This window comes from Pogoniulus pusillus, chromosome 8, assembly GCF_015220805.1.
Source record: "Pogoniulus pusillus isolate bPogPus1 chromosome 8, bPogPus1.pri, whole genome shotgun sequence".
Lineage (NCBI taxonomy): Eukaryota > Metazoa > Chordata > Aves > Piciformes > Lybiidae > Pogoniulus > Pogoniulus pusillus.
The window spans coordinates 38,409,081-38,424,345 of record NC_087271.1 but is presented as its reverse complement, the minus strand read 5'-3'; the positions used below and the strand labels follow the sequence as shown (position 1 = coordinate 38,424,345).

General features: G+C 53.4%; 1 protein-coding gene across 3 annotated transcripts in view; it reads left to right on the top strand.

Annotated features, from left to right (window-relative positions):
• The window catches only part of TNR (tenascin R), a 112,087-nt gene that overhangs the window by 67,941 nt on the left and 28,881 nt on the right, over positions 1 to 15,265 (top strand). For all 3 annotated transcript variants that reach the window (XM_064148119.1, XM_064148118.1, XM_064148120.1), the window contains 4 exons: positions 1,216 to 1,692; positions 2,138 to 2,401; positions 3,433 to 3,548; positions 9,761 to 9,911. In XM_064148119.1, coding sequence (XP_064004189.1) covers positions 1,216 to 1,692; positions 2,138 to 2,401; positions 3,433 to 3,548; positions 9,761 to 9,911 — 1,008 coding nt within the window. The remainder of the gene's footprint in view (positions 1 to 1,215; positions 1,693 to 2,137; positions 2,402 to 3,432; positions 3,549 to 9,760; positions 9,912 to 15,265) is intronic.

The following is a 15,265-nucleotide window of genomic DNA, read 5'->3' as shown; positions in this document are numbered from 1 at the left end:
TGTTGCCAGCACTCAGTTTAGATGAGAAGCACCATGCTGCACTCACCTTTCATAGCAAGAGCTGCTCAGGGAGCTCAGCTAGGATGGAAGAATCACAGAATCACAGAAACAACCAGGTTGGAAGAGACCTCCAAGCTCAACCAGGCCAACCTAGCACCCAGCCCTAGCCAATCAACCAGACCGTGGCACTAAGTGCCTCATCCAGGCTTTGCTTGACCTTTCTCTGGTTGTGCTTTCCCACAACCCCAGCACAATCAAACCCCTAACACTTTGTGCAAAGCCAACAGCTCAGTCTTAAGGTCGTCAACAGAAGAAGGGGGCAGAGTGTCAAGTCGTGTCAGGGTAGGTCTAGGCTGGATGTTAGGAGGAAGTTCCTGGCAGAGAGAGTGATTGGCATTGGAATGGGCTGCCCAGGGAGGTGGTGGAGTTGCTGTGCCTGGAGGTGTTGAAGCCAAGCCTGGCTGAGGCACTTAGTGCCATGGTCTGGTTGATTGGCCAGGGCTGGGTGCTAGGTTGGACTGGTTGAGCTTGGAGGTCTCTTCCAACCTGTTTGATTCTATGGTAGGGGTGAAGATGATGTCTTGGGTACGTGCCTGCCTCTTGTAGAAAAGAGAGAGCAGACCAGGACCTCATCTGTAAAAAGGTACACTGGGTGGAAAGTTGAAGACAGGAGGGCTTGGCCAGGAAAAGGGTTTTTTTTCCCAGTAAGTGGTCTTGGGAGGTGAAAAGAAATCAAAGGGAGAACTTTCAAAGAATCATAGAATCAGTCAGGGTTGGAAGGGACCACAAGGAACAGCAAGTTCCAAGCCCCCTGCCATGCCCAGGGACACCCTACCCTAGAGCAGCCTGGCCACAGCCTCAGCCAGCCTGGCCTTAAACACCTCCAGCCATGGGGCCTCAACCACCTCCCTGGGCAACCCATTCCAGCCTCTCACCATTTTCATCCCAACGAGGCTGCTTGCACTGGCTACAGAAGCCAATGCTTCCAGAGGGACACCTGAGTCCCACCATGAGCCCATTTCACCAATTCCACCCTGCAAGCCCTGAAGCCACCAGCTCCCCAGAGCCAGCCACGCTCAGCCAGAGGGATCACCGTGCCCCTTTCTCCCCGTGTCTTGTCCTCCTCACAACAACCCATCAGCAGCCCAGCCGGGGACAGGCATTTTCCCACTGTCCGCCGGATGGGTGCTGAGCCTGGGTCCTGCATCCCTGCAGGGCAGCTGGATTACATCCCGCAGTGCAGCGGCCACGGGAACTTCAGCCTGGAGTCGTGCAGCTGCGTGTGCATGGAGGGCTGGGCCGGCAGCAACTGCTCCGAGCCGCTGTGCCCGCGGGGCTGCTCCAGCCGCGGCGTCTGCCTGGAGGGGCAGTGCCTCTGCGACAACGACTACGGGGGCGAGGACTGCTCCCAGCTGCGCTGCCCGGCCGGCTGCGGCTCCCGCGGGCTCTGCGTGGACGGAGAATGCATCTGCGAGGAGGGCTTCGCCGGGGAGGACTGCTCCGAGCTGCGCTGCCCCCGCGACTGCTCGGGCAAGGGGCGCTGCGTCAACGGCACCTGCGTCTGCCGGGAGGGCTTTGCCGGGGAGGACTGCGGGTGGCCGCACTGCCCCAACGCCTGCTCCGGCAGGGGCATCTGCCAGGATGGTCTCTGCGTCTGTGAGGAAGGCTACGAAGGGCTGGACTGCTCGGCAGGTAGCGGGGTCGTGCATGGGGAGAGCTAGACCTTAACACACGAAAGCCAGGGCTTCGAGGTGTCCAGAGCCCCGAAGAAACACCACAGAGACTGGGAGAAACTCATCCTTGGTCCAGCATGTCACACAGGACATGCTCAGGCTCTGCGGTTTGCCTGCTGTTCCTGCCCCCAGAGATGCCATCAGCAAAGGTCTGGGAGGTGAACACGAAGCTAGGGAGTCCACCCCAACTTCAGCAGTAAAGCCTTGGTACCAGAGCAGCTGCAGCCAGGTTCTCCTGAGCCCGACCCTTGCTATAGCAGTTAACACAACTGCAGGCAGCACAGGGCCCCTAGCCCAAAGCCCCTGCCCATTGTCCCACCAGCAGACCCACAAGCCTTTCCCCATGGCCGGGTGGGAGGATCAGCCACACATTCCCTGACCCTTACCTCTGCCCTTCCCACCAGTGGCTCCTCCCGAAAACCTGCGAGTGACAGGGATTGGCGACAACTCCATTGAGCTGACATGGGACAACCCAGGGGCAGCCACCGAGTATGTGGTCTCATACCAGCCAGCAGCGCCAGGGGGCACCCAGCTCCAGCAGCGGGTACCCGGGGACTGGAGCAGCATCACCATCACGGAGCTGGAGCCGGGCGTTGCCTACAATGTCAGCATCTATGCGGTCATCGCTGATGTCTTGAGCATGCCTGTCACCTCCAAGGTGATGACCAGTAAGTATGCTACTGCACCCGTTGCCTGGTACCCAGATAACCAAAGGTGATGCTCAAGCATTCCATAACAACCTACAGCATAATCTTCAGCCTTCAAACAAAACATCATTAGAGATATTTCTATCTCCATTTATATTTGTGCTGGGATAGGGGAAAGCAGGAAATGCTCTCTACAGAAAGGCTCAGTCTAGCTGAAAAGCTGCATGAGTAAAAAAGCCAAGAAAACTTCCAGTATTTTACTGAAGCCCCCAGAATGTGGCCCAAAACACTGTGATAGGTAACAACAGAGATAGGTCACAGGACTCTCAGGTTCCACTCGCTCTCCTGGGTAGTTCCCTTATGCCAAACCCCTCCAACATGGGTGATAGCAAAGCAAGAGGAGATGCTGCTGTTCGTTAGGAGATAGTTAAGTGCTGACCAGGATGGTGATGCACAGAGGAAATCTGGAGTTTTGAGCTCTAATGGCAACCTCCAGAAAGGATCCCTGGAAGGATAAAGAGGACAGAGAGGAAACTAACTATCCAAGTATCCCTTCTGCAACCTGATCACTCAGTCTGTTCACAAGGTAATAGAGTGAGATGCTTCAATGTCACAGGATACTAGGGGTTGGAAGGGACCCAAGGAGATCATCGAGTTCAAACCCCCTGCCACAGCAGGACAAGACTATCTAACACAGATCACACAGGAACACATCCAGACAGGTCTTGAAAGGCTCCAGGGAAGGAGACTCCACAACCTCTCTGGACAATGGGACCCTTACAGGAAAGAAGTTCCCCCTTGTGTTGAGGCAGAACCTCTTCTGCTGCAACTTAGACCCATTGCTCCTTGTCCTAACCCAGGGAGCAGTGAGCAGAGCCTGTCCCCCTCCTCCTGACCAGCCCTCAGATCTCCCTCCAGTCCACCCAGAACGAGGACCAAGGGACTCTGCTACCAAAAGGTTCCCTGTTGTCCTTGCCCTAATTAAGACACAGCCCCAGGGAGCAGGGTGGGGACCAGCAGCACCCACACACTCATACCTCTCTGCCTTCCAGACCTTGCCACTCCACAGGGCCTGAAGTTCAAGACCATCACAGAGACGACGGTGGAGGTGCAGTGGGAGCCCTTCTCCTTCCCCTTCGACGGCTGGGAGATCAGCTTCATCCCCAAGGTACCACCGCCGGGCACGCTCGGGCATCCTGAAAGCACCCAGCAAGCAGATCCTAAATTAGCCTCCAGTTGATCCCCCCCCCCCCCACACACACAATATAAAACCTCTGCTTGCAGTTTGTATGCCTCACATAGGCTCAGAGAATCATTTAGGTTGGACTTCTAAGATCACTGAGTGCTGTTCACCCAGCACTACCACTAAACCATGTTCCCCAGCACCACATCTACACAGCTTTTAAATCCCTCCAGGGATGGAGACTCCACCACTGCCCTGGGTGGCTTGGTCGAGGGTTTCACAAGTCTTTGGAGGAATAAATTGTTCCTAATGCTCAACCTAAACTCTCTCTGTGAAGAACTTCCTCCTAACATCCAGCCTATACTTCCCCTGGCACAACTTGAGACTCTGTCCCCTTCTTCTGTTGGTTCTCTAAGCCAACCCCACCTGGCTACAGCCTCCCTGCAGGGAGTTGTAGACAGCAGCAAGCTCTGCCCTGAGCCTCCTCTGCTGCAGGCTGCACACCCCCAGCTCCCTCAGCCTCTCCTCACAGGGCTCTGCTCCAGGCCCCTCAACAGCTTCCTTGCCCTTCTCTAGACACCTTCCAGCACCTCAACATCTCTTGAATTGAGGAGCCCAGAACTACACACAGCACTCAAGGGGTGACCTGAGCAGTGCTGAGCACAGGGGCACAAGAACCTCCCTTGTCCTGCTGCCCACACTGCTCCTGAGCCAGCCCAGGATGCCATTGGCTCTGCTGCCCACCTGGGCACACTGCTGCCTCATCTTCAGCCTACTATCTATCAGTACCCCCAGGTCCCTTTCCTCCTAGTGCAACCTGAGGACATCTCCTTTTGTTCTTTGGGAGAAGAGGCCAGCTCCCACCTTGCTGCATCCTCTTTTCAGGGAGTTTTAGAGAGCCAGGAGGTCTCCCCTCAGCCTCCTCTTCTCTAAGCCAAACAAGCCCAGTTCCCTCAGGTGCTCCTCACATGACTTGTGCTTTAGATCCTTCACCAGCACCTCAATGTGCTACTTGTAGTGAGGGCCACAAAACTGAACCCAGTAGTCCAGGTATAAAACATAGAATCAACCAGGTTGGAAGAGACCTCCAAGATCATCCAGTCCCACCTAGCACCCAGCCCTGGCCAATCAACTAGACTAAGTGCCTCACCAATGCTGAGCATAAGGGGACAATCACTGCCCTAGTCCTGCTTGTCACACTGTTGTCTTTACAAGCTGGGATGCTGTTGCCCTTCTTGGCCACTTGGGCACAACAGACAATGCCAAACACCTCAGTATCCCACTGCTAGCTTGCATTTGAAGCCACTGATGCCAAGACATAGATGTCCTCAAAGTTGGTCTCTTGTCTCAGGCAAAGAGTAATAGAACAAGGGGACACAGTCTCAAGTTGTGCCAGGGGATGTCTAGGCTGGATGTGAGGAGGAAGTTGTTGGCAGAGAGAGTGATTGGCATTGGAATGGGCTGCCCAGGGAGGTGGTGGAGTCGTCGTCCCTGGAGGTGTTGAAGCCAAGCCTGGCTGAGGCACTTAGTGCCATGGTCTGGTTGGCTGGATAGGGCTGGTGGATGGATTGGACTGGATGCTCTTGGAGGTCTCTTCCAATCTGGCTGATTCTACGACTCCATGCCTCAGCCAAAACAAGAGAAGCAGATAATCAACCCCCCCAGCCTCACTGCCTCCTGCTGTCACCCCCTCTTTCCCCCTTCCATCTGCTTTGCCACAACATTTCCTCCTCCTCCTCCCTCTTGCTCTCTGCACGCTAAGCTCCCTAAAGCAACCCTGCTGGAACCAAGCAGCCACCAGCTCTCTGAGAACAACCTTCAGCATCCCCCAAGTCACATGCACAGCTAATTCCTGCCACAGGATTTTAATCACAGCCATAAACAGGTAGAAACTGTGCCAGGAAAGATGAAAAGGAGGAAAATGTTGCCCTAAATATCGCATATTTCTCTGTGCGCGGCAACAAAAATTATCCATCAAGTATTTCATCTGCATTCATCATTTCTACACCATTTAGCCATAAGTGTAGCTCCAATTGTATGTGGAGCCTCTTTACAAGAGCATTCAAGCCCCAGCAGTAAAAGAAGTGCTGATTAAGCGCTCAATTAGGACGTTTTCACCTCGCACAAAGGCCTCGCTGCAGTCAGAGGCGGCTGTGGGCAGTGCAGAACCCCAGGACTCAGCTCCAAGGTGTTAAATGATCTTCACTGGGAGATGGCATTAGGCAGCATGCAGCAAGGGCTTGGTGGCTTTAAATGCCATGTGGACAGTGGCATTGGTTGGACAGGGATGGGTGCTAGGTTGGACTGGATGAGCTTGGAGGTCTCTTCTAATCTGCTTGATTCTATGGTTCATGATTCTAAGAAAAGCCTGCATGAGGCACTTAGTGCCATGGTCTGGTTGATTGGCCAGGGCTGGGTGCTAGGTTGGACTGGATGAGCCTGGAGCTCTCTTCCAACCTGGTTGATTCTGTGATTCTATGGTAGGAATGAAGATGATGATTCTGTGATTGAGTGCATCCTCGGCAGGTTTGCTGACACCAAGCTGTGTGGTGCAGCAGCCAGGCTGGAGGGCAGGGATGCCATCCAGAGAGACTTGGACAGGCTGCAGAGGTGGGCACAAGCCAACCTCAGGAGGGTCAACAAGACCAAGTGCAAGGTCCTGCAGCTGGGTGGAAGTAATGTCAAGCACACATCCAGGCTGGGCAGTGAGTGGCTGGAGAGCAGCCCTGAGGAGAGGGACTTGGGAGTGCTGCTGGAGGAAAAGTTCAACAGAAGCCAGCAGCGTGCACCTGCAGCCCAGAAAGCCAAGCAGAGCCTGGGCTGCAGCAGCAGAAGTGTGGCCAGCAGGGCCAGGAAGGGGATTCTCTCCCTCTGCTCTGCTGAGACCCCACCTGCAGTACTGCATCCAGTTCTGGAGCCCCCATTCCAAGAGGGCTGTGGAGATGCTGGAGTGTGTCCAGAGCAGGGCCAGGAGGATGCTCAGAGGCTGCAGCAGCTCTGCTGTGAGCACAGACTGAAAGAGTTGGGGCTGTGCAGGCTGGAGCAGAGGAGGCTCCCAGGTGACCTTCTTGTGGCCTGCCAGGATCTGAAGGGGGCTACAAAAAAGCTGGGGAGGGACTTGTGAGGCTGTCAGGGAGTGACAGGACTGGGAGGAATGGAGCAAAGCTGGAGGTGGGGAGAGTCAGCCTGGCTGTGAGGAGGAAGTTGTTGAGCCTGAGAGTGGTGAGAGGCTGGAATGGGTTGCCCAGGGAGGTGGTTGAGGCCCCATGGCTGGAGGTGTTTGAGGCCAGGCTGGCTGAGGCTGTGGCCAGGCTGCTCTAGGGTAGGGTGTCCCTGGGCATGGCAGGGGGGTTGGAACTGGCTGCTCCTTGTGGTCCCTTCCAACCCTGCCTGATTCTATGATTCTAGGAAATAATTCATTCCCTCATTTCCAACAAGGCTGGGTGGGTGTGGGGGCAATCTGAGGGACATCCACACATCAGATGGTGTTGGAAGGCCAAGTTCAGGCACTGCAGTTATAAGCCCCAGGATAATTCCCATTCACCACTGGGATAAAAGCTAAACCATAAGGACACCCCAGGGAAGAGCTTTCAGCAGCAAACCCCAGCTATTTTTCAACACTTCACTGATAGGTGGGAATTAAGCTTAGCAGCATCCCCCTGAAGTAGGTACATGAGGATATATCCATTTTAGGGTGAGGTATCACCGGGGTAGAAGCAAACTTCTCTCTGCAGGATTATCAATGATAGTTTTTTCCCCCCAGGCCAGCCCCAAAAGATAAACCCTGGGCCAATCCTTTCCACCTTTTTAAAGCTTAAAAGCATGCACAAACACTTCAAGATTTCATAGAATGATCCAGGCTGGAAGCAACCTCCAAAGGTCATCTAGCTCAATTTGCCCTGCATTCAGCAGGGTCCAGGCTGGGAGCAACCTCCAAAGGTCATCTAGCTCAACTTGCCCTGCATTCAGCAGGGTCCAGGCTAGAAGGGACCTCCAAAGGTCATCTAGCTCAACTTGCCCTGCATTCAGCAGGGTCCAGGCTGGGAGCAACCTCCAAAGGTCATCTAGTTCAACTTGCCCTGCATTCAGCAGGGACATCCTCAACTAGATCAGGTTGCCCAGAGCCCTCTTGAGCCTCACTTCGAATATCTCCAAGGATGGGGCCCCAACCACCTCCCTGGGCAACCTGTTCCAGTCTTTCACCACCCTCATTGGAAAGAATCTGTTCCTAACATCCCATCTAAATCTGCTCTTGTCTAGTTTGAAGCCATTGCACTTCCTCCTATCACCACAAGCCTTTGTAAACAGCCTCTCTCCATATCTCTTTAAAGGCTAAGTTGCAGAAGGATGATGAGAGGCCTGGAGCACAGCCCTGTGAGGAGAGGCTGAGGGAGCTGGGGGTGTGCAGCCTGCAGAAGAGGAGGCTCAGGGCAGAGCTCATTGCTGTCTACAACTCCCTGAAGGGAGGCTGTAGCCAGGTGGGGTTGGGCTCTGCTGCCACACAAGCAGCAATAGAAGAAGGAGACACAGTCTCAAGTTGTGTCAGGGGAGGTCTAGGCTGAATGTTAGGAGGAAGTTGTTGTCAGAGAGAGTGATTGGCATTGGAATGGGCTGCCCAGGGAGGTGGTGGAGTCACTGTGCCTGGAGGTGTTGAAGCAAAGCCTGGCTGGGGCACTTGGTGCCATGGTCTGGTTGACTGGATAGGGCTGGGTGCTAGGTTGGCCTGGCTGAGCTTGGAGCTCTCTTCCAACCTGTTTGATTCTATGACTGTTGCTGGATGCAGGGTTTTGGGGCAGGGAAGGACTGTAGCTTAACAGGCTTTGAAGTTCTCTCATTCATCATCCAAGCTCATTTTCCTGCACGGTAAAGGCACAGTTAAACTCCTGCCCAAGAACAGGACTCTCTGAGCCTCAGGTGCCAGCTCTTCTCCTCAAACAAGGCAGAGGCTGCTGCCTCCTTCACTGCCTGCAGGCAATGCTCACCTGGGCAAAGACTCAACCATTGCCACACCCCAAACAAAACCAAAACCTAGTCCCAGAGGCTAAAAAGGAGCGTTGCAACGAACAACCTCCACGAGCAAAGCCAAGCTCACTTTGTCTCCCTAAAAACTGACTAGAGGATGGCAATCTGGTCCTCACCATCCCCAGGAGGATGCTCACACCCTCTGTAGAGCAGTCCCTCCTTCTGTGCTCCCCTCCAAAAGCTAGGTCAGAGGGAGGGGGGGTTGCCCATCTGCTGTGCACACTGGGGATGGGGGAAAGATGGAATGAGGATGGATTTAGAAAATTAGGAAAGGTAAGATGGCAATTTCTGGGTAAAATGGAAGAGTTCCTGTTTAATGAGAAAAGAGATGAATATGAATGGGGAGCTATGTGCAAAGATTTGTTTAGCATGTTATTAGTGAAGACAGCAGCAAGAAAAAAAGATCCTTTGTCCAAACACTGGCAGGAAAGGTGACATTTGCTGTTGCTTTAAAGCCTTACAGGTTTTCACAGCAAAACCAAGAAGTAAAAGGATTTTAATAAAGATACTTGAAGAGCAAGGGATGGCAAAATAAAGGCTTTACAGTTTCATACCTGTGTATGAAGAGCAGGAGGCTCTTAGCACCTGAATGGTAGGGGAAAGGCCTCTAGTCCAGGCTTTGGAGTTATCAGAGAATCAGTCAGGGTTGGAAGGCACCACAAGGAGCAGCCAGTTCCAACCCCCCTGCCATGCCCAGGGACACCCTACCCTACCCTAGAGCAGGCTGCCCACAGCCTCAGCCAGCCTGGCCTTAAACACCTCCAGGGACGGGGTCTGAACCACCTCCCTGGGCAACCCATTCCAGGCTCTCATCACTCTCAGGCTCAACAACTTCCTCCTCACCTCCAGTCTCAGTCTCCCCACCTCCAGCTTTGCTCCATTCTTCCCAGTCCTGGCACTCTCTGAGAGCCTCCAAAGTCCCTGCCCAGTTTGTTTGTAGCCCCCTTCAGATGCTGGAAGGTCACAAGAAGGTCACCTGGGAGCCTCCTCTTCTGCAGCTTGCACCACCCCAACTCTTTCAGTCTGCCCTCAAACAGGATGAGATGTGGGGCTGCAGGGCTGGCTATGGAAACATGCAATATGGGGGCACCTCTTTTCCATGCATCAGTGCCATCCCCTCCCCCCAAAACACTTTGTTACTGTTGTTTCATGCTGTGTTTTCTGCCCCTCTGCAGAACAACGAGGGTGGTGTGATTGCCCAGCTGCCCAGCACCGTCACCACCTTCAATCAGACAGGTCTGAAGCCAGGAGAGGAGTACACTGTCACCGTAGTGGCCCTGAAGGAACAAGCCAGGAGCCCTCCCACCTCCAACAGCGTCTCAACTCGTGAGTGAGCCTACTCCTGGGCAGCACAGCAGTGCCTTGGCACTTGTGATGGTTCGGGTGTTACCTGCCCCCCTTCCCCAGACTGAAATCACCCAGACTAAACTCAGCCCAGCTGGAAGTTAGGAATGAAGCTATATTTGCAGTTTAGCACAATATGCAAGCAGATATGTACAATGTATACAGCTGCATCCAAAAGTAACACAGAAACACAACGCTCCTCCCAGGAACAATCAAAGTTCCCAGGAGGGCTCCTGACCCAAACCCCCCCTCCCTCTTTCCCTCCCTTCAGAAATAACCAGATCAACCCACATATATCTGACATGATAAATCTGGAGGGCTGAGGTGAGGTGTCACAAAAAGAGAAGGAGGTTAAAGGAGAAAGGGGGTTGGTGGATTACAGAGTTAGAGGCAGAGTCAGCCACGGAGACCAGACAGCCAGAAAGAAAGCACAGCCAAAAGCTGAGAGGGCTGAGCAGTGTGTGTGAGAAGTGTCCATCCTATCCTGACCTAGACTAGGGTGTCCCTGCCCATGGCAGGGGGGTTGGAACTAGATGATCCCTGTGGTCTCTTCCAATCCTGACTGATTCCATGATTCTGTGATTCTATGATCTGTATTTTGACCAGTTGCATTTCTCAGCAGAAACCTGAGGGACATAGATCATAGAATCAACCAGGTTGGAAGAGACCTCCAAGCTCATCCAGTCCAACCTATCCCCCAGCACAGGCTGGGGACAGAGTGGCTGGAAAGCAGCCAGGAAGAAAGGGACCTGGAGGTACTGATTAATAGTAGGCTGAAGATGAGCCAGCAGTGTGCCCAGGTGGCCAAGAGAGCCAATGGCATCCTGGGTTGGCTAAGGAGCAGTGTGGGCAGCAGGACAAGGGAGGTTCTTCTGCCCCTGTGCTCAGCACTGCTCAGGCCACCCCTTGAGTGCTGTGTCCAGTTCTGGGCTCCTCAATTCAAGAGAGATGTTGAGATGCTGGAAGGTGCCCAGAGAAGGGCAGCAAAGCTGGGGAGTGTTGGGTTTTTTTTTCTTCCTCCTCACAGTTAAGGATTTAATTTCTCTCAGTAAAAATTAGCCTCAGACCAGCACAGTCCCCAGAAGAATAAGTTCCCACCAGTGAGAGCAGCCCAGCACTGCATGGGCAGCGATAAAGCTACTGCCACTCAACTGCCCACGCTACAGGTGAAGTGCAGCAACAGCTTCTTCATGTGGTATTTTGTCCCTTCTCCCTCCCAGATTGCTGCAAGCACAGAAGCTGTGTCAAGGTTAATGGGCTTAGGAGCAAAGGCTCAGGTCTACTTTTGTTGTGTAGCTGGAGACATTCCTTCTCTGCTAATCCCACAGTTCAGAGTCTGGATGCCCCCAAGAAACATCTCTGCAAATGTGTTCTCTGCTCATACATATAACAGATCAAAACTCCCACCTGCTTTTGTGACACTAAGTGCCCTCTAAAGCCACTGATTCAGGCAGATCAGGGAGGCAGCAGCAACCAGCACATCCCTTCCTAACCAATTTAATCAGCCAGTCATAGGTCCAGCCTGTAAGCTAGAGGAAATTCAACTGGGTGTTCTCCCTGAAGGAGATGTGGCAATGGGCAGAGCTGACTGGGTGACAAGAGGCTCACCATGCCAGATCTGCTGCAGTCTGGCAGCCAGGCAGACATCTACCTCCATCCAAGCTGTTGCAGACGGAAACAGCATTTAAATAGCTGCTGGAGGGTTATAATGAGGTGATGCTCTCTCTCCAGGCTGCTAATTTGAGGCAAGGCTGAGAGGGAAGGGAGGGTCCCTTCACCAGCAGCAGCTTGCTGCAGGTCTGAGCTTCCCCAGCACAGATCTCTCCTCCTGCTTTGCCTCTGCACTCAGCTTGAGATGGCTTAACAGAGACATCTCCTGGTCAAGCCCAAACCTTCCTTTCTTTAGGAAGTCAGCTAAAAATGAAGAGAGGTTGGTCCTTCAAACTCAGTGGTTGACCTTTGCAGAGGAGTGCAGATAGAGCAGTGGTCTCCCAGGTGTCTACTCCATGCTGGCACATCTGCCTTCCTCTGCAACACCCCTGTACTTTTGCCCCCATCGTCATCATTCTGCCTCAACACCTTGTGCTGGGATCGAGCAGCAAGGGCATGGTTTTGTTCTGCACAGCTGAGCAGAAGTTGATGCATCCCAGCATCACCCAGATGACACAAGATAGTTGGAGATTTGAGAGTTGGATAAGCATGACCTGCTCCTGGCCAAGCTGGACACCCAGCTCCTGTCTAAAGAACTATGCTTCCTAGCTGGCATCCCTTCTTTTCTACTCCTAGACCTGGCCCCACAGCTCCCCAGTTCTCCCATATGTCTTTTTCTAACTCTCCTTGGTCTACCTCACCCCTGCACACACACATATAGTACCATGGTCTAGTTGATTGGATAGGGCTGGGTGCTAGGTTGGACTGGATGAGCATGGAGGTCTCTTCCAAGCTGGCTGATTCTACATCTCCCCTGACCTACCTGCCCTAGGATGCAGCATTCAGCACATCCTTAGCACACAGTGTCATTTTGTAACATACACAGTGTTTCAGATGTGCCTGCATGCAGCAGAGCCTGATGCACAGAGCCAGAGTGGGGGTTTTCACCAACCTTGTGATGATGGAAGTGATGAAATGGGCTCCGTGCATCAATGCTGCCATGTCACAGGAGTCGTGGCCAGGCTTGGCTCATCTGTCCATCCGTACAGTGGTTAGGTCCTGCTGGACTCCAAGCATCCATCACCCAGGCTCAAGTTCAAGATGTCCAGGGATGTGAAGGAGGGGAGAACCCAATTCTCTGCAAAAGAAAGGAGAAATGTCCAAAACTCTCTCCTAGTAGATCCAGCCAGCAGTGTGCCCAGGTGGCCAAGAGAGCCAATGGCATCCTGGGCTGGCTCAGGAGCAGTGTGGGCAGCAGGACAAGGGAGGTTCTTGTGCCCCTCTGCTCAGCACTGCTCAGGCCACCCCTGGAGTGCTGTGTCCAGTTCAGGGCTTCTCAGATCAAGAGAGATGTTGAGGTGCTGGAAGGTGTCCAGAGAAGGGCAGCAAGGCTGGGGAGGGTCGGGAATACAGCCCTGTGAGGAGAGGCTGAGGGAGCTGGGGGTGTGCAGCCTGCAGAAGAGGAGGCTCAGGGCAGTGCTCATTGCTGTCTGCAGCTACCTGCAGGGAGGCTGTAGCCAGGTGGGGTTGGGCTCTGCTGCCGGGCAAGCAGCAACAGAAGAAGGGGACAGAGTCTCAAGCTGTGCCAGGGGAGGTCTAGGCTGGCTGTTAGGAGGAAGTTCCTGGCAGAGAGAGTGATTGGCATTGGAATGGGCTGCCCAGGGAGGTGGTGGAGTTGCTGTGCCTGGAAGTGTTGAAGGCAAGCCTGGTTGAGGCACTTAGTGCCATGGTCTGGGTGCTAGGTTGGACTGGTTGAGCTTGGAGGTCTCTTCCAACCTGGTTGATTCTATTCTGTGATCCCTAGTATGAACTTAGATGAAACCTGTTTATCTGAGAGGCTTTGGGGGACACCTCCAGTAGCCCCACACTCAGCTAGCTTGGACACTCATCAAAGCAGTCATGCTTTCTCTGCTGTCCCCACTGCTAAGACATCAACAGCTTTGAGAGCTGATCCCTCAGCTTAGTGACAAACCAGGAGCTGGCACCAAAGTAGGAACATTTCTAGAAGCATTCCTCAGTTCTGATGCTTGGATCAGTCCTTGGCCCCACATTATTTAACACATTGTCAACACCTTTCAAAAGACATAATATCATTGCTGATAAATTTTGCTAGTGACAGTGAGATTCAGGAAAGAGTAAATTGAGTGGAAGGAGATCATCGATAGAAGAAGTTTGAATGGCTTCAAGAGGCTGGGCACAAAAGAGGACTTTGTGGTTTTCAGTTAGAATCATAGAATTAACCAGGTTGGAAGAGACCTCCAAGATCATCCAGTCCAACCTAGCACCCAGCCCTATCCAATCAACCAGACCATGGCACTAAGTGCCTCAGCCAGGCTTTGCTTGAAGACCCCCAGGGACAGCACCTCCACCACCTCCCTGGGCAGCCCATTCCAATGCCAATCACTCTCTCTGGGAAGAACTTCTTCCTAACATCCAGCCTATACCTACCCTGGCACAACTTGAGACTGTGTCCCCTTCTTCTATTGCTGGTTGCCTGGGAGAAGAGGCCACTCCCCACCTGGCTACAACCTCCCTTCAGGTAGTTGTAGACAGTAATACGAGCACCCCTGAGCCTCCTCTTCTCCAGGCTAAACAGGCCCAGCTCCCTCAACCTCTCCTCATAGGATTTGTGCTCCAGGCCCCTCACCAGCTTTGTTGCCCTTCTCTGGACACCTTCCAGCACCTCAACATCTTTCTTGAATTGAGGGGCCCAGAACGGGACACAGCACTCAAGGTGTGATCTGACCAGTGCTGAGTACAGGGGCAGAAGAACCTCCCTTGTCCTGCTGCCCACACTGCTCCTGAGCCAGCCCAGGATGCCATTGGCTCTGCTGCCCACCTGGGCACACTGCTGGCTCATCTTCAGCTTACTATCTATCAGTACCCCCAGGTCCCTTTCCTCCTGGCTGCTCTCCAGCCACTCTGTCCCCAGCCTGTAGCACTGCTTGGGGTTGTTGTGGCCAAAGTGCAGAACCCTGCACTTCATGATGTCCAAGCAGTTGTCTAGGAGCAAAGAAAGCAGAGCAGAGTTAGACATAGGAGGTTAGATCCTGGAAAATGCCATCTGAAAAAACAGGGGAAAAAATGTTGGTGACAACCAGCTTGAGAGAAGGACATGAACTGCAATATAGCTGTAATGGGCATCAAGGGGAGAACTCTCGGTGCCCACAGCTTGGGAGAGATATCAGTGAAGTGCAGAAAGATTCAGGAAAGAGATTGGAGATTGGGACACTGCTCAGGCCACACCTTGAGTGCTGTGTCCAGTTCAGGGCTTCTCAGATCAAGAGAGATGTTGAGGTGCTGGAAGGTGTCCAGAGAAGAGCAGCAAGATGGGGAGGGGCCTGGAGCAGAGCCCTGTGAGGAGAGGCTGAGGGAGCTGGGGGTGTGCAGCCTGCAGAAGAGGAGGCTCAGGGCAGAGCTCATTGCTGTCTGCAGCTACCTGCAGGGAGGCTGTAGCCAGGTGGGGTTGGGCTCTGCTGCCAGGCAAGCAGCAAGAGAAGAAGGGGACAGAGTCTGAAGTTGTGTCAGGGGAGATTTAGGCTGGATGTTAGGAGGAAGTTGTTGTCAGAGAGAGTGATTGGCATTGGAATGGGCTGCCCAGGGAGGTGGTGGAGGCACCATCCCTGGAGGTATCACAGTATCATCAGGGTTGGAAGAGACCTCACAGATCATCAAGTCCAATCCTT